Source organism: Oryzias melastigma, linkage group LG5 (assembly GCF_002922805.2).
Source record: "Oryzias melastigma strain HK-1 linkage group LG5, ASM292280v2, whole genome shotgun sequence".
Classification (NCBI taxonomy): Eukaryota; Metazoa; Chordata; class Actinopteri; order Beloniformes; family Adrianichthyidae; genus Oryzias; species Oryzias melastigma.
Window position 1 is genome coordinate 15,000,157 of NC_050516.1, and position 23,171 is coordinate 15,023,327.

The 23,171-nt window shown below is 42.1% G+C and overlaps 4 protein-coding genes across 12 annotated transcripts in view; 2 read left to right on the top strand and 2 right to left on the bottom strand.

Moving 5' to 3' along the window:
- nuf2 (UF2 component of NDC80 kinetochore complex) overlaps positions 1 to 4,379 on the top strand; it is a 4,954-nt gene extending 575 nt beyond the window's left edge. The window contains exons 2-13 of the mRNA XM_024269990.2: positions 521 to 595; positions 1,574 to 1,650; positions 1,756 to 1,817; positions 2,218 to 2,315; positions 2,817 to 2,890; positions 2,988 to 3,081; positions 3,160 to 3,222; positions 3,300 to 3,437; positions 3,509 to 3,649; positions 3,721 to 3,896; positions 3,972 to 4,107; positions 4,175 to 4,379. Of these exons, the coding sequence (XP_024125758.1) occupies positions 521 to 595; positions 1,574 to 1,650; positions 1,756 to 1,817; positions 2,218 to 2,315; positions 2,817 to 2,890; positions 2,988 to 3,081; positions 3,160 to 3,222; positions 3,300 to 3,437; positions 3,509 to 3,649; positions 3,721 to 3,896; positions 3,972 to 4,107; positions 4,175 to 4,282 (1,242 nt within the window). The 3' untranslated portion in view covers positions 4,283 to 4,379. The remainder of the gene's footprint in view (positions 1 to 520; positions 596 to 1,573; positions 1,651 to 1,755; positions 1,818 to 2,217; positions 2,316 to 2,816; positions 2,891 to 2,987; positions 3,082 to 3,159; positions 3,223 to 3,299; positions 3,438 to 3,508; positions 3,650 to 3,720; positions 3,897 to 3,971; positions 4,108 to 4,174) is intronic.
- An 855-nt stretch (positions 4,380 to 5,234) lies between these two features.
- Positions 5,235 to 10,189, top strand: LOC112144526 (pyruvate dehydrogenase [acetyl-transferring]-phosphatase 1, mitochondrial). Its single transcript, XM_036211935.1, has 6 exons — positions 5,235 to 5,468; positions 5,936 to 6,157; positions 6,229 to 6,636; positions 6,882 to 6,982; positions 7,299 to 7,867; positions 8,160 to 10,189. The coding sequence occupies exons 2-6, from the start codon at positions 5,966 to 5,968 to the stop codon at positions 8,426 to 8,428; spliced, it is 1,539 nt and encodes a 512-aa protein (XP_036067828.1). The 5' UTR covers positions 5,235 to 5,468; positions 5,936 to 5,965; the 3' UTR covers positions 8,429 to 10,189.
- Positions 10,190 to 10,204: 15 nt separating this feature from the next.
- LOC112144999 (RNA-binding protein 39) lies at positions 10,205 to 17,655 on the bottom strand. Of its 9 annotated transcripts, none has more exons than XM_024269955.2 (15): positions 17,260 to 17,399; positions 16,508 to 16,565; positions 13,843 to 13,889; positions 13,120 to 13,329; positions 12,941 to 12,994; positions 12,741 to 12,858; positions 12,511 to 12,663; positions 12,290 to 12,427; positions 12,153 to 12,218; positions 11,840 to 12,044; positions 11,644 to 11,760; positions 11,373 to 11,484; positions 11,185 to 11,290; positions 10,868 to 10,946; positions 10,205 to 10,789 (listed from the first exon to the last, which is right to left on the bottom strand). In XM_024269955.2, the coding sequence occupies exons 2-15, from the start codon at positions 16,556 to 16,558 to the stop codon at positions 10,686 to 10,688; spliced, it is 1,560 nt and encodes a 519-aa protein (XP_024125723.1). In that variant the 5' UTR covers positions 16,559 to 16,565; positions 17,260 to 17,399; the 3' UTR covers positions 10,205 to 10,685. The 9 variants fall into 9 exon arrangements, with proteins under 9 accessions (XP_024125723.1, XP_024125728.1, XP_024125722.1 ...); XM_024269960.2 differs by lacking the exon at positions 17,260 to 17,399 and adding an exon at positions 17,498 to 17,655 and having other exon boundaries at positions 10,206 to 10,789; positions 11,674 to 11,760; XM_024269954.2 differs by lacking the exon at positions 17,260 to 17,399 and adding an exon at positions 17,498 to 17,655 and having other exon boundaries at positions 10,207 to 10,789.
- A 293-nt stretch (positions 17,656 to 17,948) lies between these two features.
- On the bottom strand, positions 17,949 to 22,814 carry tsen2 (TSEN2 tRNA splicing endonuclease subunit). Its single transcript, XM_036211936.1, has 12 exons — positions 22,359 to 22,814; positions 20,881 to 20,947; positions 20,750 to 20,789; positions 20,448 to 20,678; positions 20,051 to 20,180; positions 19,905 to 19,979; positions 19,774 to 19,824; positions 19,541 to 19,685; positions 19,402 to 19,438; positions 19,209 to 19,320; positions 19,054 to 19,143; positions 17,949 to 18,839 (listed from the first exon to the last, which is right to left on the bottom strand). The coding sequence occupies exons 1-12, from the start codon at positions 22,527 to 22,529 to the stop codon at positions 18,780 to 18,782; spliced, it is 1,209 nt and encodes a 402-aa protein (XP_036067829.1). The 5' UTR covers positions 22,530 to 22,814; the 3' UTR covers positions 17,949 to 18,779.
- Positions 22,815 to 23,171: the final 357 nt, after the last annotated feature.

Consider the following 23,171-nt stretch of genomic DNA (forward strand, 5'->3'; position numbering starts at 1 on the left):
ATCAATTTATAACGTAGAATTCGTCTTTTTTTTCTCTTTGCCTTTTATAAATATTTGTAATGTATGTAAAACATAAACTTTTACTCATATTCTGCATTTACTGCCTTTTTAAATCTTAAACTTTACATTTCCTGGTCATCAGCAAATCCATTTTAGACAAGAAACAATGAGTCATTTATTTTTTTAATAGAACAAGAATCTTTGTCACATTAGATGGAAAATTGAAACATTATTGCACTTTTCTTCAGTTAGAGAAACTTATGGGCTAAATCTGTATTTTTTTTCGAGTCAGTCTAAATAAATTAATTTAAAATTGTTGATTTAAAAAAATAAAATGAGAACACTGCTAGGCTGGTTTGAAAAATGAATCGTTACCTTTAAACAAAAAAAATAATAATCTTTTAATCATTTTTTTTTCAAAGATAGCAGCTCTTTTCCTTTTCAAAAATTGGAAGAATTAAAGATTGTTTTATGCTTGTATAGACTCAAACTAACAACTTATTCTTTTTGTTTCTTTCAGCCAGAAACAGTCCAGACTTTGTACATGAGAGTTCTGCATCTGCTGTACCGCTTCAGACCCGAGTGTCATTCCATGGTGAGTTCATGTCATTTTCTGATCGTTTTTTTTTGGACTTCCATTTTCCAGAATTAGAAAACATAAATGACTGAATAATCCCTGCACCGTGTCTTCCGTTTGTATTCAAGTTCCTCAAGTTTATGATCATGACAGTGTTCAGATTTTTCCTTTTTTTCTTCCTTGGGATGTTTCAAAACTCTTCATAAATGAACCCCATTCAGTTACAAACCTAAACATTATACTAAGGGAAAGACAATGTTATGTAATAAAAAAATCTAAAGGGCAAATACCTTTTCCGAATTTATACTTTTGAGTTTTACATCAAATTAAATAAGAATCTCAGTACTTGAATGTTCTTGTTTCTGTTTTTGAAGGGTTAATGGTAAATGGCGACAGCGCTTTACTACCTTCCTTGAAAGCACAAAGTGCTTCACAGTCACAGACCCATTCACACATACAGTACATTCACACTCTGGTGGTGGCTCCACTGCTGCACACTGTCGCCAACCTTCCGCCAGGGGCAATTGGGGGTTCAGTGTCTTGCCCAAAGACAATTCGACACATGGGCGGGCAAGGCGGGATTTTAAAGGTTGTTGAGATTATGTTGTGTCCCTAAATATTTAATCAAACCTTTAAGCAACTCTAACATATAAATAAATATGGAGTTTAAACGATTTTAAAAAGGTCATACATTTGTAGTTCATTCACAGCAAACGGAATAAGACATTTTACCAGCTAAAGACAATGTATGCATGTTATGAACTTGAGGCAAACTAATGGCAGCTGACCAATGAGGTTGAACTCCGACATGGTAAAAAAAAAAAAAAAGCTCTCATCTTCCATGTGGACAGCACAGCGGAGCATACAGGGGTTTTCACACAAGCAGTGAAGTGTATAAGTCAGAAGAGGCAGAACGTTTAGCTTTTCACAGTGGTGATCTGTGAGCAATGATGGAAGCTCTTCCTCCCTCAGCTGCAGCACTTTTGTTTTGAACAGGTTCCAATGCTGGAGAACATTCAGTATCCAGAGTACCATGAAAGCGCCACCGTCATCATGAGCGTGTACACACGCATGTGAGTTTCTGGTTCTTATTTTTCCATCTGATGTTATTGCAGTAGAATGTACGACTTGCATTCTGGTAGCGTGAATGCTCATATGGTTCCTCTGTGCGTTCTCAGGCGGCGGTTCCTGCCCGTGTGCCTGGTGTATGATTTCTCTCTGAATGACCTCCTCGCTCCCAGTAAGTCTGTCGATGAGATCTGAAGCCTTAAGTTTTGTGGTTTATGTTCTAGAAAGGGATTGAACATCACTGGGATGAATTAAAAAAGCAAATAATTGATTCACGTTGATCTGTTTTTCAAAAAAAGATTGTTTCACTAATGAATTGTTTAATTTTATTATTATTTATTATTATATATCATTATTGTTAATTTTCTGTTCTTATTGATTTTAATCTAGAATAGTTTTAACCACTATCTAAACATGAACGCATGCATTTTTCAATTAATTTTAAATAATAATGAGCTTAAATATATCTCAACTTTAAGGGGAGTTTTTTAATGGTTGAAAACATTTTTAGATGATTTGTTCTTTATGTCATCAGTTTGTTGTCTGATAAAGGCTGTTTGTTGTTTTGACAGAAAAGCAGAGAACTCTGACCATCCTGAGTGCCATCATGAACTTTCTGCACTTTAGGAAGCAGCGGATGGAGATGATTATGGAGAAACAGGCCAAGTTTGTACGTCACGCTGATCCACTGCAGTAACTCACAATATGTACTCATTGATGGCATAACTTTATTTACAGCTCAGATCTGGAAAAGTTGCTAAATTGTTTAAATGTGAAGAGAATGAAAACAAAAAATCTTTCAAATCACATCCTGCGTTACTTAATTTACCAGGAGATGTATGACATTACAAACATGCTGACTTTGAACAGAACACTGAGAACATGCTGGAAGGTTTCTCTGCATTTTAGCCAAGAAGACACAGTGTCACAAATAACAAACAAGAGCATCACTATTGGATCACAAAAGAGTTTTACTTTAAAAATGTTTATTTATTTTGCTGTGACTTTTCCATATCAATGAGAGTTTCTCCCGAACTTAATTTTCTAGTTAAATAAATATTTATTCATGTTTTTATCTAATAAATAATTCTATTTATGTTTTTCGAATGCTTAACTCTATTGTGACTATTTTATAAAGTAGAGTAAAAGTTTGTTGTTGCTTCATCATTAGAGGGCCGACTTGGACAAACTCCAAACTTACACCAGAGGCAACCTGGAAGCAGAAAAGAAGATCGAGATGTTGACGTAAGTCTTCAATTTATTGTTTCCTTATAAGAAAGCGCTTAAAGGCGGATGCTGGAGTCAAACAGTGGCCTCACGGTTCCCTTTCCTGCTCCTGTAGGACCATTCCACCGGAGCAGCAGGCCGAGGCCGACGAGTTGGCGGCCGCTCTGTCCGAACTGCAGGCCACCACCATGCACGAGTATCAGGAAGTGGTAGGTGGCGTTGAAACACCGTCAGGACCGTGAAGCTTGTGGCGGTCAGTCCGAGCAAACACTGTGGTTTCTTTTCAGAATGCTAAAAATGACAGCATCACCGAGTGGAAATCCAGGATCGCAGAGAAGACTCAGAAGCTGGTACGTGAAACCAGAACGTCTGGAGTTTGTCTATATGCTCTCATCCCGTTTACAGGTGTGTGTTTGTGTGTGACCAGGCTCAGGTGAAGGTGGAAGTCACCAACCTGAAAGAAGACATCACCAGTCTGAAGTCTCAGATTGTGGAGTCTCCGGAGGAGCTGAAGAGTCAGATGGAGAAGATGAAGGAGAACGTGAAGAACATAAAGAACAGCATTGTGAGTCACAAAGAAGATGCGCCCCTTCAGGTTGACGTGGGGAAGGGTGACGCGTACCTTTGTGTGTGCAGGAAGAGACGGATGAGCGCGTGGTCGAGCTGCAGAACATGATCCAGGGTGTGACCCAGGCCGAGGCCGAGATCCAACAGATGCTGAGTCTCCTTCAGGACCTGGAAACCAGCATGAACAACACCAAGCAGCGACAGGAGGAGGTACCATCGACACCAAACGTGATGACTTTCATCAGTTTGTTCTTGTGGTTAATTGAATGGCTGAATCTCAGGGCCAGGAGCTGATGGCTCAGTATGAGAAGAAGCAGAAGGAGCTGAAACACCTCTGTGCGGAGGAGACCCAGCTGAAACGAGCTCTTGCCATGAAGCTGGATAAAGAGCACAAGCAGAACATTCGGAGGCAGAAGAAGAGAGAGATGAAGGAGCAGCATGTTCAAGAAGTGTTGGGGTAAAACGTCTGCATGCAGGAACTATACAAGTCATTACCAGGCAAAGATTATTTTTAATCTGAAATGTTCTCCAGGCAGTGCAACCAGATCCACCAAAAGCGCGAGGAGATGGCAGACAAAATCCAGGAGATATCCGGAGAAACGCAGCAGCTCAAAGCCAAGATGAAGAGCCTGAGAGACGTGTGCAGCAAGGAGACGGAGAAAGCTCAGGTGAGTGATCAAGAACCTCCACCCTATGAGCACCTTCACAGTTCCTGGCTGACGTGTCTGCACGCAGGCGCTGTACGACACGCTGTCCACCTCCATGGAGGAGCTGCACAGGAGGATCGAGGTGCACATCGCAGAGCTGAAGCTGAACGCCACCAACATCTCTGCAGATTTCTAACCGTCTCGTTTGTTTCTGTTTATCTGTCCTGTTCTTTATATTTGTCAACCTGCATACTATTTCAAAAATGTTTTAATAAACTTATAATTAAAGCGTAGTGTGGTTCAGTCCTCTGTACATCTAAAGTCTAATATCTGCTTTTTTGTTAATTTCTAAATTTAATGCAACATCATCCAGTTTAAGTGTGTATGTCTGAAAAAATTGCATGGTTTAGGAATGTGTAATCATATACACACATATATACTGTGTGTATAACATGGTTGGGAAAAAATCAAATAATTCACTCATGCTGAGTTTTAGTGAGCAATTTCAATTTTTTCACCATAATCAAAAATCTGCTCTTTGATATGTTATTTTGTGTTTATGTAAATCTAAAACAGCAGCTTTCTTAAAGCTTTAACTGTTTTTGTCAAATAGGAAACACTGAGTCAGTGTGTTTTCATTTGTATGCACATACTGTAAGAAGTGTATCATTCTTCCCCTATTCAAATTCACCTAAAAAACTACCTGCTGCCAACTTCCACAAATCAAAACCCAGTCACATTTTTAAATGTTTGCTTTCAAAGCAGCACACTACACGCACTTACATATTTCATCAAGTGAATGCTTTAATAACCAAGCCTGCTGTTGCTGGCACCTGACCCTAATATTAAGTCATTTGAGAGGGAAGCTGTAGCATGGTCACACCCAGTTAACCTAGATATTGACATTTTAGATTGTTTAATCTAAGTAAGTAACACGCCTTTAACCTAAAATATTTTCTCCACTAAATAAAAAGCATTTATCTTTTGTTTTTGTTTTACTCCTGAGAGTTAAACTTTAGGTCCTTAGGCTTCCGCAGGTGGAGGTTGTTCTGTGGAAGCGTTTCCATGATCACCTGTTCAGTCAGATGGAACCTCAATGGTCTGTTTGAATCAGAGAGGAAAGTAAAGTACAACTCAATAATGAGTGACTTATTACTGAGATACGGATCGTCAGAGGTCAGAGAGAACCGCCGGCTCTTCTGTCCAGCTACAGGAAACGGCAAGTTCAACAGGAAATAAACATCTCCGGCAAACGTTGCCTCTTTCAGAACCAGATCAGTCCTCGTTTTGAGAGATGAAAGAAGCTGGTTCTGAATAAACACCTCGGACTGAGCCCAGAGAAGAAGAGCAGAGGGGGAAAGACGAAGGTGAAGTCAGTCTGGGTGAGTGCTGAACAGAAACATGGGAACACAAGTGCATGTAAAAATTACCCACATGACTGAGGAAAGGAATCAAGTTACAGGAAAATTTTCAGGTTACTTGTTGTTGTGTACAATACTTAGCATAAATTTGGATTGTAAATCATCCAAAACATGGAGTACAGAACCTAATTATTTGTACAGATAGATAGTAGTTTTCTTATGTTGAAATCTGAAAGTGGCTTTTGGGAGACTTGGGAGTTAGCGTACATGTCTGAGCAAAGAGAATCATGGAAATTACTCATTAAAAACAAGTTAATTAGTATAAGATGAGCATGTGACAGGTTCCAGTTAGGCTCTGTGAGGATTAAAATCCTGTTTTTATGGTTTAAAGGATTAAATTAGATACAGATCTGAAAGTGGTTTCAAGGATTTTTGTGTCTAAATGGGGGTTTGTCAATGATGTTTCCTCTGGTTCTCATCTATACCAGCATCTTCTCCTCTGATTCTGCTGGGCCATCATGTTGGGAAGGACGGGAACCTTCAGTAAACGCTGCAGATTCAAAATCCAGCAGCATCGTTCTCTTCCCTCCTCTCCTATTCTTCCTAAACTCCCTGGAATGCAATTCCCAGCAGGCACTGGGAGCAGGTGGTCTCAGGTGAGGCAGGAAGCAGGACCTATGAGTTCAGCTCAGATTAATAGAATCTTAAAGGTAAGAATGACACATCTTTAAGGTTTTCTCAAGTTTAGCCGAATATCACATGATGCTCTATGTATTCCCAGGCCAATGAGTACAGCCATACATTCCCAAAAGGCCCCGCCTCTCACGGAGTCCTTGGTTTCCATAGCAACATGCTGCCATCTAACAACCCTTGTGAAGACAGTCGAAGCAGCGCCACCTTTCTTCCGGCTCCCGGCGGCACTCTTTTTGCTGTGTTTGATGGTCATGCAGGGCCAGCTTGTGCGCAGGCCATCAGCCAGCGACTCTTCTACTACATCACCATGGCGATGCTGCCGCTGAGGATGCTGGAGGAGCTGGACTCGGCAGTGGAAAATGAGCGAGCCGTGCCACAGCTGCTGGAGTGGCACAAGCATCCCCAGGACCACAGCTTCCATGATGGGGGGTCAATTTCCTTCCATAGTCTTAGAAACTTCTGGCAGGAGAGGCTAGAGGATGGCGAGGACCAGGAGGTATTCAGGCACAGAGCTCCCAGAACAAAGACAACGAAGTATAATTTATATATGTTGACCTAAACACTAAAGAGTTTTTTTTTGTTCAAAAACTACAGTTGGAGTGTCCAGCGATGATCTTGAATATCTCAAAACATAGCCCAGTCTTTAACTCTGTATAAAGGTCTTTCAAGACATACAGCCTCTGTCTCTTCACATGTTCTCTTGCAATGGCATAATTTCTTTTATCATTTGATTGAATACAGGATGAAGGGAAAGTGACGTCGGCATTGGTCAATGCTTTCCGTCGCCTTGACTACGATCTGTCTGTGGAGGCCCAGGTGCACTTATCCCTCTCCTCACCCAGGTGATCCTTCTGTTCTCTGTCTTTGAGATTAGGCGCCCAACTCAAGGCCTCGCCGGCCAAAGTCCTGCTTCTTTTTCAATCACCCCTGCTCTCCTACCTTCTGGTTAGTGATGTACATTCTTGATCCAGGTAATCATTGTTAGGTAGGACAAAGACAATTGGAGAACAAGCAGGACAACTGCCTTGAGAAGCTGTAGTCTGGTCTGATCACACTTGTTCATGTGGTGATGCACTGAACCCCAAAGTGATCGAGCCCTCAGCCTTCCCATTAAAAATCTTGAAATCTTAACTTTAGCCTTTTGATGTCTGTTCACAGACGGGTGTCTGTCCCGGGAGAAGGATTGTCTTTATCTTCCCCTCTCCGAGTGGCGCTGTCCGGCTCAACTGCATGTGTCGTCCACATCTCTGGCGGTGTCCTGCATGTGGCCAACCTGGGTGACAGCCGGGCTGTCCTGGGTGTCCAGGATGAAGAGGGTCGCTGGTCTGCAGTCAGCCTCACAAATGACCACAATGCCCAAAACCCAGACGAACTGCAAAGGATTCTGGAAGAGCATCCGCCTTCGGAGAGTAGAACTGTGATCCGGCATGACCGCCTGCTGGGTCTGCTGCTGCCCTTCAGGGCATTTGGCGACGTTCGCTTCAAATGGAGCGCAGAGATGCTGAGACAAGTCTACGAGAGTCGGCCGGATGTCCTGTCTGCAGTCGATGATGCTGTCCGAACTCTACCCCAACACTACATGACCCCACCCTACCTGAGCGCCCTCCCAGAGGTCACCCGACACCAGATTAGACCGACAGACAAGTTCCTGGTCCTGGCGACGGATGGACTCTGGGAGCTGATGCACCGACAGACCGTCATCCAGCTGGTGGCAGAACAGCTGACAGGTAGAGTTCTGAAAGAAAGCTGCTTTTCTAAAACAAATTAAATGGTCTTAAATTTAGCAATGCCACAAAGTTATCCACGTTGCTGCTAACACGTTTTATATGCAAATATGTGCAAACTCAGCATGTTTGATCTTAAAAAAAAGATTTATTTGAAATCATAGAAAATCTCAGTGAATTTTTGATCATGATCATATTTCATAGGAGGATCAGAGTGGTCAGGTGAACACCTGCCTCTCTGAGTGTTTTTTGTGTGAATCTGCTGCTGTTATAGAGCTTTTTATTTGCCCTTTAGGTCTTCAACAACAGAGGCCTCTTGTTCCCAGTGAGGACATGACGCTGGGCAGCCTACAGCGCCTCCTTCTGGAAAGGAAAGGCAAAGTACTGTCTGTGCTGGAGGATCAGAATGCTGCCACTCACCTTCTGCGCCACAGTCTGGGCGACGACGGCTATGGGGGCGTGTCCCCAAATCGCCTGGCCAAGATGCTGAGCCTGCCGTCAGAGCTGGCTCGCAGGTACCGGGATGACATCACCATCACTGTCATCCATCTGAACGAGCTCTGACAACTGCCAAGCAGCAAAGATGAGGTCTTTTGACCTTCAGGTGTCCTCCCCACATCTTCAGCGTATCTGAAGCCGAGCCACGAGCGTCCAGAGGTCAAAGTTTAATTGCTTTGATTTGAGACATTCGGTAGTCTTTAGGCCCCTGCTAGGACATTTTCATGGATTTGAAGACTGATCTGTTGAAGAAATGCAGCCGTTCTGTTGTTTTATTTCCACACGGATGCATGTATCTCCTGGCTTTTTTGGTTTTGAAGAGGAAAATTCAAAATGATACATCTTTTAATAAGACTGAGTCGTGACAGAAATTAGATTATCTCAACAAAATGACCTCAAGTCACAGCATCTATTCTATCTAACTCTGGGTAAATACACCATTTCTAAAGACCCACTCTGATTAAAATCGTGTTTTGGGTGTTTTTAACACCTTCTTGTAGAATTTTTCTGGTGATAGAGGACAAAGAGGATAGAGAATTCACCACAAGTCAGAGGTGAATGAACTCCTGCAACTCTGCAGAAATTATGTCCAAGGCCAAAAGTTTTTTTTTTTTAACTAAAAACTGCATAATTCTACAATAGATTAAAATATGATCGGAGGGGCTCTTTAAAATCTAAGTTTGAAGGCGTCATCCAACAGGCTGAACGATTTTGACATTGTGAGCACTGAAGCAGTTTTTTTGCATTTTTAGTGTGAAAAACATGAGGAATCAAGTTTGTGGTCATCTATTCATGATCCTGCCAGTTAAAAAACTGCAGAAGAGAGTAAACTGAGCAAACACTCCCAGCCTGGCAGCTTCTGATTGAGAAACCCACTTGACTAGTAAAGCAACATTAGATGGAGAAGAGTGCTAAACATGTTACACATTTTAGCCAAATTCAGCTTTAAAACTATATTTATGAAAATTACCAACATGAAGGATGGATCCTGAATGAATCAGATGATTTAGAACTTCAAGCTCTAAAAAAAGAAAGCTAGTGTTTCACTAATGTGTAGTGACCACTGCTACCCTTCCAGTTTGACTAAAAATGGTTTGAAACTAAATTTAAAGTTTGGAGCTTAAATATTTTTTTAAGTCTTCAACAAAAAGGTAACAAAAAGAAAAAACTTAAGGTCAAAATATTTGTAAATCTTTGATATTTTAAAACATATGTTTTTTTCCCCCAAATATAAAAAAGATTTTTATCTCTCGTGTGTGGAATACAGTCACATTTAACATGAACAAAAGTGTTAGTTACATGCATGCATCTTGTGACTTCTGTTTGGAGAATACATCTCATTTGACTGTTGTTGTGAAGAACAAAAGCTTGTTAGATTAAGATGGAATTTCGCAGATAGACATATTCCTGACTCGTTTAAAACAAAAGCAGGATCACTTGAACTAACTCCTGTTATCATGGAGCGTTGGTTAGTGACTGATTATTTCAGATCAGATTTTCACAATAACAGATTAAATCACGACTTTATCATATATTTTAACATTATTTCATTATATTTCCACAGTGGGGTGCTGGATCAATTGATCCTAAAGAAATAGCTAATTTTACGGTGACGGTTAGTTTTTAGGAGATTTGTTTTCACTGGTGTTTTTCCATCTTGAACAAATTGTAAATGTTTTAGCAAGAAATAAAAAACAAAAAGGAAAATTTATCAGAGATAAGATGGCAAACTTGATACCCTTATACATTCCATATTTATGTCATGACAGCAGAAATGACTGAAAAGTTTCACTGGTACATCACTGTGTTTTCTGTGCGCGGTCCAGTCTAAGTTCATGTTTTCCAGGAAAAACCCAACAGACCTGGTTCTGACACTCAGTGCTTCTGAAATTCCAACCAATGAGAAACAGACACACAAACTCGCATGAAAATAAAATTTAATCATCAGTTTTACAAAATCAAATCTGTTTACAAAAACAGTTAAATACCAAACACCCCTAAATCAACCAATCAGATGACAGCCTCCCCTCAGCCCCTCCCCTCCCTCCCACAGCTCACAGAGCTTATCATTGGACTAAAGTCAGATGGTGTAGGCCTCACTGAAACCACGCGCAAGAAATTCGAAGACAGGAAGCATGGTGATCACATGACCAAATGGTCATGAGGTGACACCAGCAAAAGGGCGTGGCCTTTGAGTCCAGTAGAAGAAAACAAAAAAAAAATCTGAACTGGATGAATTGACTCACTGGTTGACCGACAGGAGAAAACAAATATTAAAGAGTCGACGGGCTCTAACGCTCAATCACAGAAGAATATTGTTGAGTCATCGTCGCAAAGGAGGGACCAGCAGCTGTGTGGCAGTGACCGACTCTGGGAAGAGTTTGTGGTAGGTGGGCAGGGGAACGTACGCTGCAGTGATCATCTTACCTGAAAACACAGGTGAGGCAGTAAAAACTGTGCTACCATTGCTGCAGAACAACACAGCGGTCATGTGACACAACTCACCACCAAAGAATCTTCCGTGCAGAGCGTTGACTGCAGACATGGCAGCAGGGATTGACGGACATTTGACATAAACGTTTCCCTGAAATGTAGCACAGGTAAGAGATCCTCTTGAGTCACAAATGCAGCACTTACAATTACACAGCTCCCTCAAGTCAGCTACACCTAGATTTTGGAACAGCATTTAGGGTTTTTTACTGTAGGAATAATAAAATTGATGTTTTTTTTTTCTATCAAGTGAAAGATTCAGTCAAAACCATCCGCTGTGTCATGTATCTGTGTGCCGACAGGGCGGGACACTGCCTTTGGTGGAGGTGTACCTCTGAAGAGTTCTTGTCGACATAGATGTGGACGACGCCTCCGTGTTTGTTGCACTCCTCAATGACATCCCGCTGGATGTCCACCTCCCAACCGAATGTGTGCTCACTGAAACGCACACACATTCAGATGAGTGACATGCAGCCCAGTGTGGAGAACTGCCACTTTAAACACACAGGTGTATGCTTACCTGCTAGGGTTGAACATGTTAGACAGCTGGAAGCAGTGAGTGGCGAGCGGCTGAGAGGGAAGATTCAGAGCGCCAGAGTTCATGTTGACGTTGAGAGATGGATTCATGGCAGCTGAAATGCAAGACACCAAATTGCAGATTTACACAGATATGTGTGTGTGTAAGTGCCAAACCGACACACACTTCAATCTATCAATTATCAGCAGAAGCATGAAGCACTTATTGGAAATCAGCATTTGTATTGATATAAAAGCCAACAGTAAATCCTAACCATTTTGAGCTGGAAAATGGCATGCATTACCAGAGACGGCAGCCATGGCCCCAATTGCGATGGCGCCGCTCATCTGGAGAGCTTGCTGAGCTGCAGGAGGGATCTGCAGGCCGGTACCTGAAGACAAACACGCAGATGAGGTCACAGGTGGTCGATGATATAGTTGAGTGGATAACGGGTAGTGTGGGGACCTCACCCTCTGCCAGCCGGGCCATGAGCTGCAGCCTCCCTGTGGTTCCCAGGTCGATGCCGCTGCGCTCCAGCTCATCGTTGTCCAGAATGGATGGAGCCATGGAGGGGTCGGTTCGCTCGGTCACATGACCCACCTTCATAGGTCGACCTGCCAGCTCAAAGCCGTTCAGCTGCTCCAGAGCTTTTTTAGCACATTCTGCATCTGAAAACTGAAGTTACAACATTTAGGAGTTGATGGGACAAGTATCAGCTAATCTATGTGTCTGTCCCAGACTTAATTTACGAACAATCAGGAAAAAAAAACATGAAAGACTCACTGTGATGAAGCCGTAGCCTTTAGAGCGCCCGGTCTCACTGTCCATCATCAGCTGGATGTTCTCAATCTGACAAAAACAACAGCTGCTGTCACACACAAGTCTGAGTCTGTATGTGCACAAGGATGAGTGTCAATTACCCGTCCAAACGGCTCAAAGATTCCTCGCAGCATGTCCTCGGTGATGTTGAAGTGCAGCGAGCCCACATACAGCCTCATAGGTCCAGTCATTCCTCGCTGCAGGTTATTAGCTGCAGCGGCAGCTCGGTTTTTTTCTGCCTGCAAATATGCATGTGCATCAATTCAACCATCCACAGCATTTAAATACTTAATGCGAGTAAATTCTGTGGAAAGAGGTCTACCTGGGACGCCTGGACAATGATGGGGACTCCCAGCAGCCTTTGTCCCGTCAGCCCAATGGCCAAAGGAACAGAGCTGGCCTCTACAAACTCGATGTAAGCGATTCCCTTCGACCTGCGCGAGTTTCTGTCAGAGATCATCCGTACATCTCGCACCTGCAGGACAACTGTTACTATAGCAGCAAAAAAAACGGAACGGCCAACATCAGCAGAAATTTGCGACATGACACTACCTTTCCCACTGCAGAAAAAAACTCCTCCAGGTCTCGTGGTCGGATACGTGCCGCCAGCTGCATGCAGAAGACGGTCCGGGCGTCACGCTCCTCTGGAGTCAGGTTGTCGTTCGGCATCCTGCGTACACAAACACAATCAGGTTCAAACAGGTTGTCAAACTCCACACACACAACTTGAACAGAATTGTTGGTGCCCCCACCTGATTGGACTTTTTTCTTTCTTGACCGGGCTCTTACTCTTTGACCACCTACGGCTTAAACAAAAACTGACATTAGTGTGGGTTTCAAACAGTAGTGTGGCAATTCAGCTGCACAAACATGCGTGCATTGGGGTCATGGTAAACTTTATGTTGAAAACAGGAGGAATCGAGTCACTCACTGCTTGTGATGGTCTTTGTAGCGCCCTCCCCGCTCTCGGCTGCGGCGTCGCTCTCGGCTGCGGCTTCTTCTCTTGTCTTTGCTCCGGCTGTCTTTGCGCTCCCGGCTGCGACTCCTTTTCCTGTCTCGGCTGCGGCTTCGCTTCTTGTCCCGGCTGCGACTGCGGCTGCGCCTCTTCTTCTCAGATCTACAAGAGCCAATCAAAACCAGGCTGACAATGAGGTAAAGTTCCTGCTGCAGGAAAATTATTTATTTTACCAAAAGTAGGTTTCTGTAAAGCTTAATTGAGCTGATGCTGTGACATGCGTTCTTTTACAAACTAAAATTGTCAAGTTTATGCATCTATATTCTTACTTTTGTCGTTATCTTTGTGAATCTTGGTGGTGATATCATTTCTTCTATTTGTTTATCTGTACATCTAGCCCAGGAGGTGGTTCTAAAACTTTTTTTTTTCACCTGTTTAACCAGCAGCAGAAATTAAAGCAGGAGCTGTAGGTTTGGGATGTTCCATCAGGATCATGTCAGGTTCTGCAGTTTTAATTTCAAATGTACACAAAAAGATGTAAAGCTGTTTTGGTCTCATTTTTTTCTATAAAGTTCCAAACCAATTTATTGCAACAGCAACTAACAAGCTGATGTTAATCTTAAATAAAAGCACATTTGAACATAAATGTATTTATAATATGATCCAACAGCAGCATGCAGACATGCAGGGTGGGGTTACCTCTTGCTACGATCCTCCTGTCCATTCGGACTCTGGCTCTTGTCCTCCTAAGCAGGTCGACAGAGAAGAGCATGAGGATGCAGAGGAAACATTCAGGGAGGGGCAGAGAGAATACAACAGAGAATGTTTAATGAGACAAAAGGCAGTTCTGTTGGCACGGGGCTGTCAGAGTCAATCTTTGGATGCTTGGGCGGCTTAAAGGCAAGTTTGAGCGAGCTCTAATCTTCATGGAAAGGGGTGGGGGTCACTCTTTTGTCTATGTGGTGTTGTTTGTGTGGTCTCCTCTGAAGAACCTCATCGCAGACAGGAGTCCTCCTCAGACCACAGGACGGGGTCTTCCCACCAATTCCACCACAAACTCAGTCCATCCTTTCATCCGGTAGTAGAACTGTTACAGAGTTTAAGTCTAGTTCTAATCACGTTCTAGAGTCCCTCCAGGAGTCCAGACCTCAGGAGGATCTGCATTGCAGCAGTTTATCACCACCATCAACCTAAATTAACCGATTTTCCATTAACGCCATCGTAAAAAGCCCAAATTGAATCTAATATCAAGCATATAAATATAGTCTAGTTCGATATACTTGTTTTTATGAAAACTGTGCGAGTGATTTTTTTTTTTAAATCAACTGTTTTGCTTTTTTTATAATGACTAAAATTTCCACATAATTAAAGATGTTTTTTTTTTTTTGATTGGGAGGTTTTTGCTTTTACTTTGTTCTTCCGAATCGCTCATTTTTGACCTGGGCGCTGTAAAGTTCAGAACAGTACACCTAACCCACTTCAGGCTTCAGGTTCAGAATCCAATAAGTGGCGTCAGAGATTATACATCCAGTTAATCTATGTCGTAGTCTAGACAAGTAAACTTGAATAAGTTACCTCCTTTAACCTGCTTGATACATCCTGATAGGCAAACTGTTTCTGAGCTTACAAAACTGTCCCGTTACCTACCTCAAGAATGTCATACCTTCAAGAACTGAACTCAGCTACAACACTCAGGGTAAGTAAGTCTCAGTTACAGTAACCTTTTTTAAACTCATAACTCACCTGGACCCAGATGGACCAAAACAGATTCACAGTTAACACTTCTGCTCTGATCTGTGACGTCACAATTACCCCGCCCTCAACTCTCAGCTCTTCTTAATTATTGGGGAAAGGGTTGGCCGGGGCCCATGTGACAGTTACCCAGGGAACCACAGTCATGTTACCATGGGGACCACAGAACAGCAAAGCATAATGGGGCTTTTTTACTACCTTGGTGTCTGTGACAGATCACACTGGCATTCAGGGGAGTACAGATGAGAAATCGTTAGGCAAGTCTAAAAGAGAGATACATGTGCATTTATTTATGACAGTCCGATAGGGCGCCACCGCCACCACAGCATCATCATCATCATCACATGTCAGCCCCACCCTACTGCTCACAAGCACCACGCAGGGAAAAGTTTAGTAAATCTGTTCTGACAGGGTTTGTATTCCAATGTTCCTCTATTCAGCGATGGACAAGCACAGAGTGAGTTTTGGATGAAACTTGACCACATCTTTGTTCCTTTTCAGGGTACAATTAAAAAGACATTGTAACCGTCTCTGAAAGTTACAGAAATTAAGCAAGATGTCTTTGCTGACGGTGTTGGGGCCCAAAAAAACCTAACAATCCCATAGAGTCAGCTGGAAATAGGTGGAAGTCCTGATAAATGCCCCTGTTCATCTTGTTTAGGTTTGCTTTCACACACAACATACTCAGGAAGGAACTAAAATAAGAAGTGGATGCATCTGCCACGTAAAGTCCACAATCCTATTTGGGGGTTACTTTTGCCTAGGACTGGTAAAAAGTAACAAGGAACCAGAACCAAACTTTTAAGCAGCTCAACTTCAAACTGTTTATCATTACACCCTGCTCTGCTCCAGGAGAGAGAGAACACTTAAGCCTTAAAGACCCACTCCAATGAAAATTGTATTTTTTGGTGGTTGTAACAATTTCTTGTAGCATTTTTCTCACAACAGAGGACACATGTAAAACAAAATTATGTTTAAAAGTGTGCTTTTGAGTATGTCTTTATTCAAACTGTGATGAATCGGAAGCAGCTGAAAAAATGCAGATTGTAAAAGCTTGTCGGCAGGCCACAAGCTCCCTGCATAACTTCCTTCTGAATGATACATCCACTTGGATCCAAATAGATCCATTTAGGTTTTTGTTTTACAGGTCCCAACTGGCATCTGGCTAGAAAACTGTATGGGTGGATGGCTTCAATATCACTAACTCACTAATGTTAGTTTGGGGATGTAAGGGGCTGTAAGCTAGCGGGAGAGCATGTAAACAAAGGGATGATCGGAAATGAAAGCAGGCTCACTCCATGTCAACTGTCCTGCCCACAACTCAAACTAATTTCTTATTATCTCAAGACTCCACAGAACTAGGTCCTAGAAAACAACACATAATCATAATTCAAAAGACCACTGAGAGCGCTTACAGCAGATCAAAAGATGATTGGGGTGGGATAAACTTATAAGTGAATCACCCTTTCTGGATCAGACTGGAAAACACAATCCAAAGAGTGATGTTTCTGTGGAAACCCTCAGCTGAAGGGGAACTCCTAGTGTTGATGGCCATGTAAGGAGCAGTAGGGTCCGGCTGACGATTGACACATCAGTGGACACTCTCACCCACCTTTCTAAACGGAGCTTCCAGAAGCGCCTCGATGTCCAGGTCATCCGCCATTGTGTTCCTACACAAACACAAAAAAAAAAAAAAAAAACAGTGTCACGTGGGTATTCTTGACGATTAGAGTAACAAAAATAACAAAGTTGCAGCAGATCAGATGAGGCTTGTGTGCAAGATGGAAACATGAATACACACTTCTACATCCTGTAGTCATTAAGAATCTATTTTAAACAAACACTCAAAGCAGATCAAGCAACAAAACAGAACTGCATCATGGGACTAGGTACTAAACACAGGTTAAAACCGTCAAAACACATCAAATCATCCGGACAGAACAAAAACATGGTCCACCGTGTTACCGAAACCTGGTGTTTCACGTACAAAGCAGTGAAGATGTACTTGATTCGTTTCTCCACTCATAGATGATCACCCGGATATGATGTATGAGAGGTATGTGTGTGTGTATAGGGGTGGTGCGCGCGCTTTGGACCCTGATCATTCCCAGGTGACCCACAGGAACCTGCAGCTTCTGACTCGAAAGTCCGAGGCAGTACTTCGGACTTTCGAGGGGTTTACTGATGTCACTGACCCCTTATTCTCGTCACGGAATCGACCCGAACCGTATCAGAACATGTGGCATCAGTTCTTGTCGGCCAAAGATCTACTGTTCCGTCAGATTTTACCCCATTATCTCGGACAAAAAAAATGTAGGTTCAACCGGGGCGGTACAAACTGGGTGAAAGTGCTGCAGCACTTACAGAACGGCAATGTATCCAACATTGGTCTACGTGGACGTATTGCCCAACTTCATTTATGAAGAATAACCGTTAGCCGCACGTGACACGGTCCCAGCGCGGCTCCGCGCCAGTCCCCGTCCTTCTAGGCTAGCAGCTAACAGCTAACGGGCCTCTCGCGATACGTATCTGCCTTTACCGGAACCTTCCAGAGCAGGACGGTCAAACTGTGCTCGTTACTGACGGTAGTCTGCTCCTATACCTGAATATACGGCAGCTCCTGGCGTGAATATCCGCACACCGTCACTCTATTCGTCTGAAGCAAGTTTTCCAACCTGCAGCTCGAAGATTCGAGGTCCAAACAGAGAGCGCGTACGTTCTCGCGAGATTTTAATTTCACGGCGTTGAACCCCGAACGCGGCTAAAAGGCAGCAGAGCGTTTTTTAAAGCTGTACCGAGCAATAACGCATTAAATAAGACTGTATGGTCTGTATCCATCTGTATAAAGCTTTGGCCCTCAAAACACAAATTTGACAAAAAGAAAAGAGAATTACTTAAAACAAAACCGCTGTAAATGCTTTTATACCAACGTTTAATTACAAAAGAAAGTATTTGACGTTTTTGTAGCACGAGGCACATTTGTTTATTATTCTCTCTCTAACAAGTTATCAACTACAATGTTTACAATAATAAAATAGAAAAAAATGTGAAACTTTTTTTCCAGTGTAAGTGTTTTTATTACACTAATAAGGAGGAACATTCATCTTCTTGAAGGGATTGATGGAACCAATATAGACAATAAAATCGTATTATGTGATGCCTCTCTTTTTCAGTGCACAAATAATAACAATATAAAATACATTTGAAATAATCATATTCACATGTATTTTTTCATTTTCAGAAATTCAGCAAACTATTTATACAATACTTACAAAGATATACAGTATTTACATGCAGCCATATAAAACCTTATTGTCAGTTTAAAACAAAATAATAATAAAAATAAAATATAGAAGTTTAAACATAATAGTTGTGCTGAATAAAAAAAAATATCAAGGAACTTGTTACCACAAAAATATATTTCACTGATGAAAGCATTGCGGTATATATTTATTAACTCCTTCAAACTTTCAGGAACTGATGATTTACATCTGGTTTGCTGCTTGGAACATGCAGAACACGTGCAGCCTCGTCAGAAAGAGAGCAACATATTTGAATAGGAAGACGAACAGTTCAGACTTCAGTCATCTTCTTCATTTTGAACTCTTTCTGATACATCACAATACAGAGAAGAGCAGATTATTTTGTGTTCAAGCTGTCAGAGGGGACTAAGCTTAAAGTTCTAATTTGATGGAAGATGATATTTCTTCTCTGTATGTTACAGTTACCAACTCTAATCCAAATGTAATTTTTTTTTGCATTTTATGTGAAGCAGTACTTTGGACTGCTATAATTTTTATATTCCACAGACAGGAGTTCATCAACTAACCCACATTCCTGATTGGCTCCAAACTGTCCTCTGCAATTTAATGTCTATTAGCCAATCAGACGTCATCTTGCTCGGCTCGCTCCTTGGAGGAAACCCACCTGCTGACGATCACTTCCTGTGGAGACAAAATGCATGAAGAGCACCAGCATATCCCGCTCATTAATACCCTGTGAAGCTCCAGTTTAATTTTGTGTTTGACTTAAGCCCAAAACGACAAAAACAAATCAGTGATATTTACAAACCAATTACACCCAGATTTAATGAGGAATCGCAGATAGCTGAAACTGGAAAGCTTGCAGTGATGCTGAACAGAAATCACAGCTCCTCACCTGAATCTTCAGCTTGCTCAGGCATACAGGTGAATCAAGCTCCGCCTCGTTTAGCTCACCAGGATACACAATGTAACACAGCATCAGCTCCTGTGAAATAACATCAATCAGGGGGACAAGGCGGGCTGAGTGGAGCACACCTGACAAATCTGTACCTTGGAGACGCTGGCGGTAATTCTGCTAAGGGCAGCAAATGAACGCCATGAAAACGGACGCAGCGTTGAGCCCCTAAACTCATCATCAGTTTGCTCTACAACCACAGAGTAACTACAGGGAGAGGACAGGTACGATTAGACAGACTCATGAAACCGTGGCTGACCAGAGTAAAGTCACCTGAGTGAGTGTTACCTGGCGTGGTAGAAAGGAGGTCCCTTCCTGTAAAGCACTAAAAAACAAACAAAATGATAGTTATCACTCTTCTCCGTTTACCTCAATGTAACGAATGGTCTTTCACAAACAGAGGTAAAAGTTTCCTGTGTGATCTTACTGAAGTCCACACCATACTTGGCACCGCTGCCTCCTTTGGGGACCCAGCCCCTGCTTCGGAAATGATGATATGCAGCGTAAGAGCTGATGAAGTCTGGACGCAAAGACCGGAACATTCGCCACAGCTGGATGACTGACAGAGGCTCCTGACCAATCACAATGCAGAACAAGGTTTCTGTCCGATTATAATGTTGTACTGCAACGAATAGAAATGCTAAATCAATGATAGCTCACCTGCTGCAGATACACCGACAAGCAGCCCAAACTGTATACAAGGAAAAAGGCCTGCAGGGTTCAGCAGAGATATACAGGTAAGTAGAATGCTTAAGTGTCCCAACTATGAATACAGGTGCTAGGTAGGCTACCTCCTCCAAGCTGAGCTGCAGGTACTCAGTTAGAGACAACGGGCTTCGCTTCACTTCTCTGACTCCACCTTCATTCTGCAGAAACACAAACCTAATCAGCAGCTTCTCAAAGACTCAAAAACATGCAGATTCACATGAGGACTCACCTGATTCTCAGGGACTACCAGCACAAAACCAGGACCTGGAACCCGAAAACCAAGATCCGGTTCAGAGTCTTGATCAGAGTCAGAGCTGGGCTCAGAATTCTGGTCCAAGTTTAGGTCCTGTGAGTCTGACCTGAGTGTTAAACAGTTTGACCATCAAGTATTTTTTCTTTGATCAACATAATGAAATTAAGCCCCACATCTTGTTCCTGAATTACATAAAAACAAAAAATAGCAGTACCAAACGTTGTAGTTCCTCAAACGAACACTGAAGTCGGGTTCATAAAAGGGGGCTGTTTCTCAGAGTAATAAAAGTAAAAGTATTCTAATTTCTCCTCTTTTTTGCCGTTCAGAATCACCCGAGATGATCTGTCCAGTTAATCTATGAATGAAACCCCACCTGCAGCGTTTCTTGGCCTCAGGCTCCTCCACCTCAGATTCCATCCCCAGACTTTTTGTGTTGTCACATACTCCATCCTCTGACTTTGGCTCCTCAGCCTCCCTCAGTTCACGCCTCACATCCTCTATCTCCAATTTCTGTGTTAGTTCGTGAAGGGTTTGATCCACGACCTCTGCAGACAATCCCTGAGCAGAAAGACTTGTCTTTGCCCACCCAAGTAGTTCTTCGTACCTGTAAAGGGCTGAAATGTAAGGCAGGAAGTGATGTCATCAACTTAACAGACAGAATGAGACGCTACTGACCTGGCCTGAGAGAGAACGGGAAGGTACAAATCCTCGAGTTCTGTAAGACAACAAACAAACCAGCTGAGTGCACAGTGCCGTGTGGGGTAGACCATACCAATGATGATCTCATCATGCAGGTGAAGACTCACCCTCCCATTTTTCTGAAATGCTGTGATCAGGTCTCGCTCTTGACAAAATGCCTTTTCCAAAAAAACCCTGAAAAAGGAAATCTGGTCAGGTGAAACTGAAATAAACCTGCAGCGTTTTTATTTTTTATTTGACTTGGTTCTTTCCATCACTGTGAGCCGTGGTAGTCAGAGACAGCGTGCAGCAGCACCATGAGTCCATGCAGGTATCGACAACAATGAACAAAAACTGAGGTATTTCTTGACACAATTCAACAGCTTTCCACCCACATAACTAAAGGGTTTGCATTTATTTAGCATTTTATTCCAGGAGCATCAGATTTTAGTAATTTTTCCCCAGAGACCCTGATCCTATTTAACTGGCCAATCCAATGAAAGCCCCTAACGGTAGCCCACTGATTTGTGGTTGGTTTATTCTACGTAAACCCAGTTCTGAATTGGTGGTGATCTACATGTTCTCCAGTTATCCAGCTCTACCTGCTGGTCAGGTGTGTTTTGTCAATAAGAGGCCTCCAGGGCATGGGGTGTAGGAAACAGAAGCAGGTTAGCAACTGCTAGACTGGCAGGTCTAGAAACGGAGTATGTGAAAAGCTGTGATGCTCACCCTTTCATCTTCACATTCATGTAATTCATGTTAAAGGAAAAATTAGAGTAAATAAAATGGCAAAAAATAGTAAAACAGTTGTTTGACATACGATTTCCTCTGACTATGTATATTGTCATCCAATGGAAATCAGACATGGACTTGAAGTTGTTAAATAAAATCCTTTAAGAAACTATTGTATCTATTTTTAAAAGGGGGCAAGAACCTACAAAACCCCCATTACACTCACTTTAAAATAAAAAAGACAGATTATCTCATTTTTTATTTGTTTACTGTAATGAGAAACAAAGTTTCAGATTTTTTTCCTAAAATATATGTTTTGCCAGTAAGATAAATGAAACAGACTCACTGCTATTTATTAAATACCAGAATTAATGATTGTCTACCCAAATATCCACCCTAAACTACTAGTGATCTGATTTCTACTTCAAAAGATGAAGTTCATTGGTGTTTTTGATTGGAAGCACCAAAACTAGGATCTGATTTTATCAGATTCCTACTGACAGCTTTATTGTAAAGTTTTCTTTTAAAAAGTTGATGGTTCTTTACGTTTCTGTAATGTTATGATAAGTATTGATTAGATGATCATTTTTTTAAACATATATAAAGTCATCACTTGAGTATTAGGATAAAATAAATGGGGGATGTTATATAACTCACATTATGTTTAAAAGCCATTTTTTAAAATCACATAAATACATAGTTTACAGTGCTTTAACGGTGACAGCATATTTAATTGTTGCTGCAGATCCACTTGTGAGAAATTCAATTCCTATTTTATTTAATGTATCCAAACTGTATCTCACACAGGCTACAGTCACCATCAGTAACATTTTCCTGGATTACGTTGTTGTCAGTCGGACCTGGCAACCCTGACCTGGTTGTGTATCCTCCTGATATGTTCGGGGTGGCAGACAAGCACGTGCTGGTTGATAAGCTCGGCCCGGTACCGGCACTTCTCCCCGGGACTCCGGATGACCGGCAGCGGAGCCTCCAGTTCTTCGTAAACCCGCGCGCGCCGCCGGGGAGCGCGGAAGTCAGCCTGCATTGCTGCGGAGCAGTTCCTAAGCGGTTCACCTCTTTGTGGGGTTCGGACCTGAATATTTGGAAATTTTTCTGCACTAGAGTTAAATTTCGGACCACGTGGGTTTATTTTGCTACGTTGCAGTGCACGTGGATACTCCTGGATCAAACGGGTTCTGTCAATGTTTTTTTCGAATCTTCTTCTGTAGTTATAAAATTGTTTAAGGGAGCCACCTAGTGCCGCGGAGGTAAACTACAGTTCGCTTTTGTACTTGGAGATCCACGATTTCTTACTGTTTACCTGCCAGTCAGTACAATGAATGCCATTAAAAGGAAATTATAGTTTTGTAGTGGATTGATTTTAGGTCAATGAATTGGATGAAGTAATATTGACTACAAACCGAATTGGCAACCACAAATTGTTATACTAAATGTTGAAACAAACCATTACACACATAAATATATATATAAACCAGCAAAGGTCAGATCATTTTCATTCTTTGAGAAAGCCTCAATTATAGATTTAGGAAGTATCTTAAATAAGATATGTTTGTTTGAACTTTTATTGTTTGAACTTTTACTATTTTGTCATTTCTGTCCTTGTGTTTGCATGCAAACGTCTTCATCTTCTGTGTCGTATTCAAATGAAAATGATGAAAATGAGAAA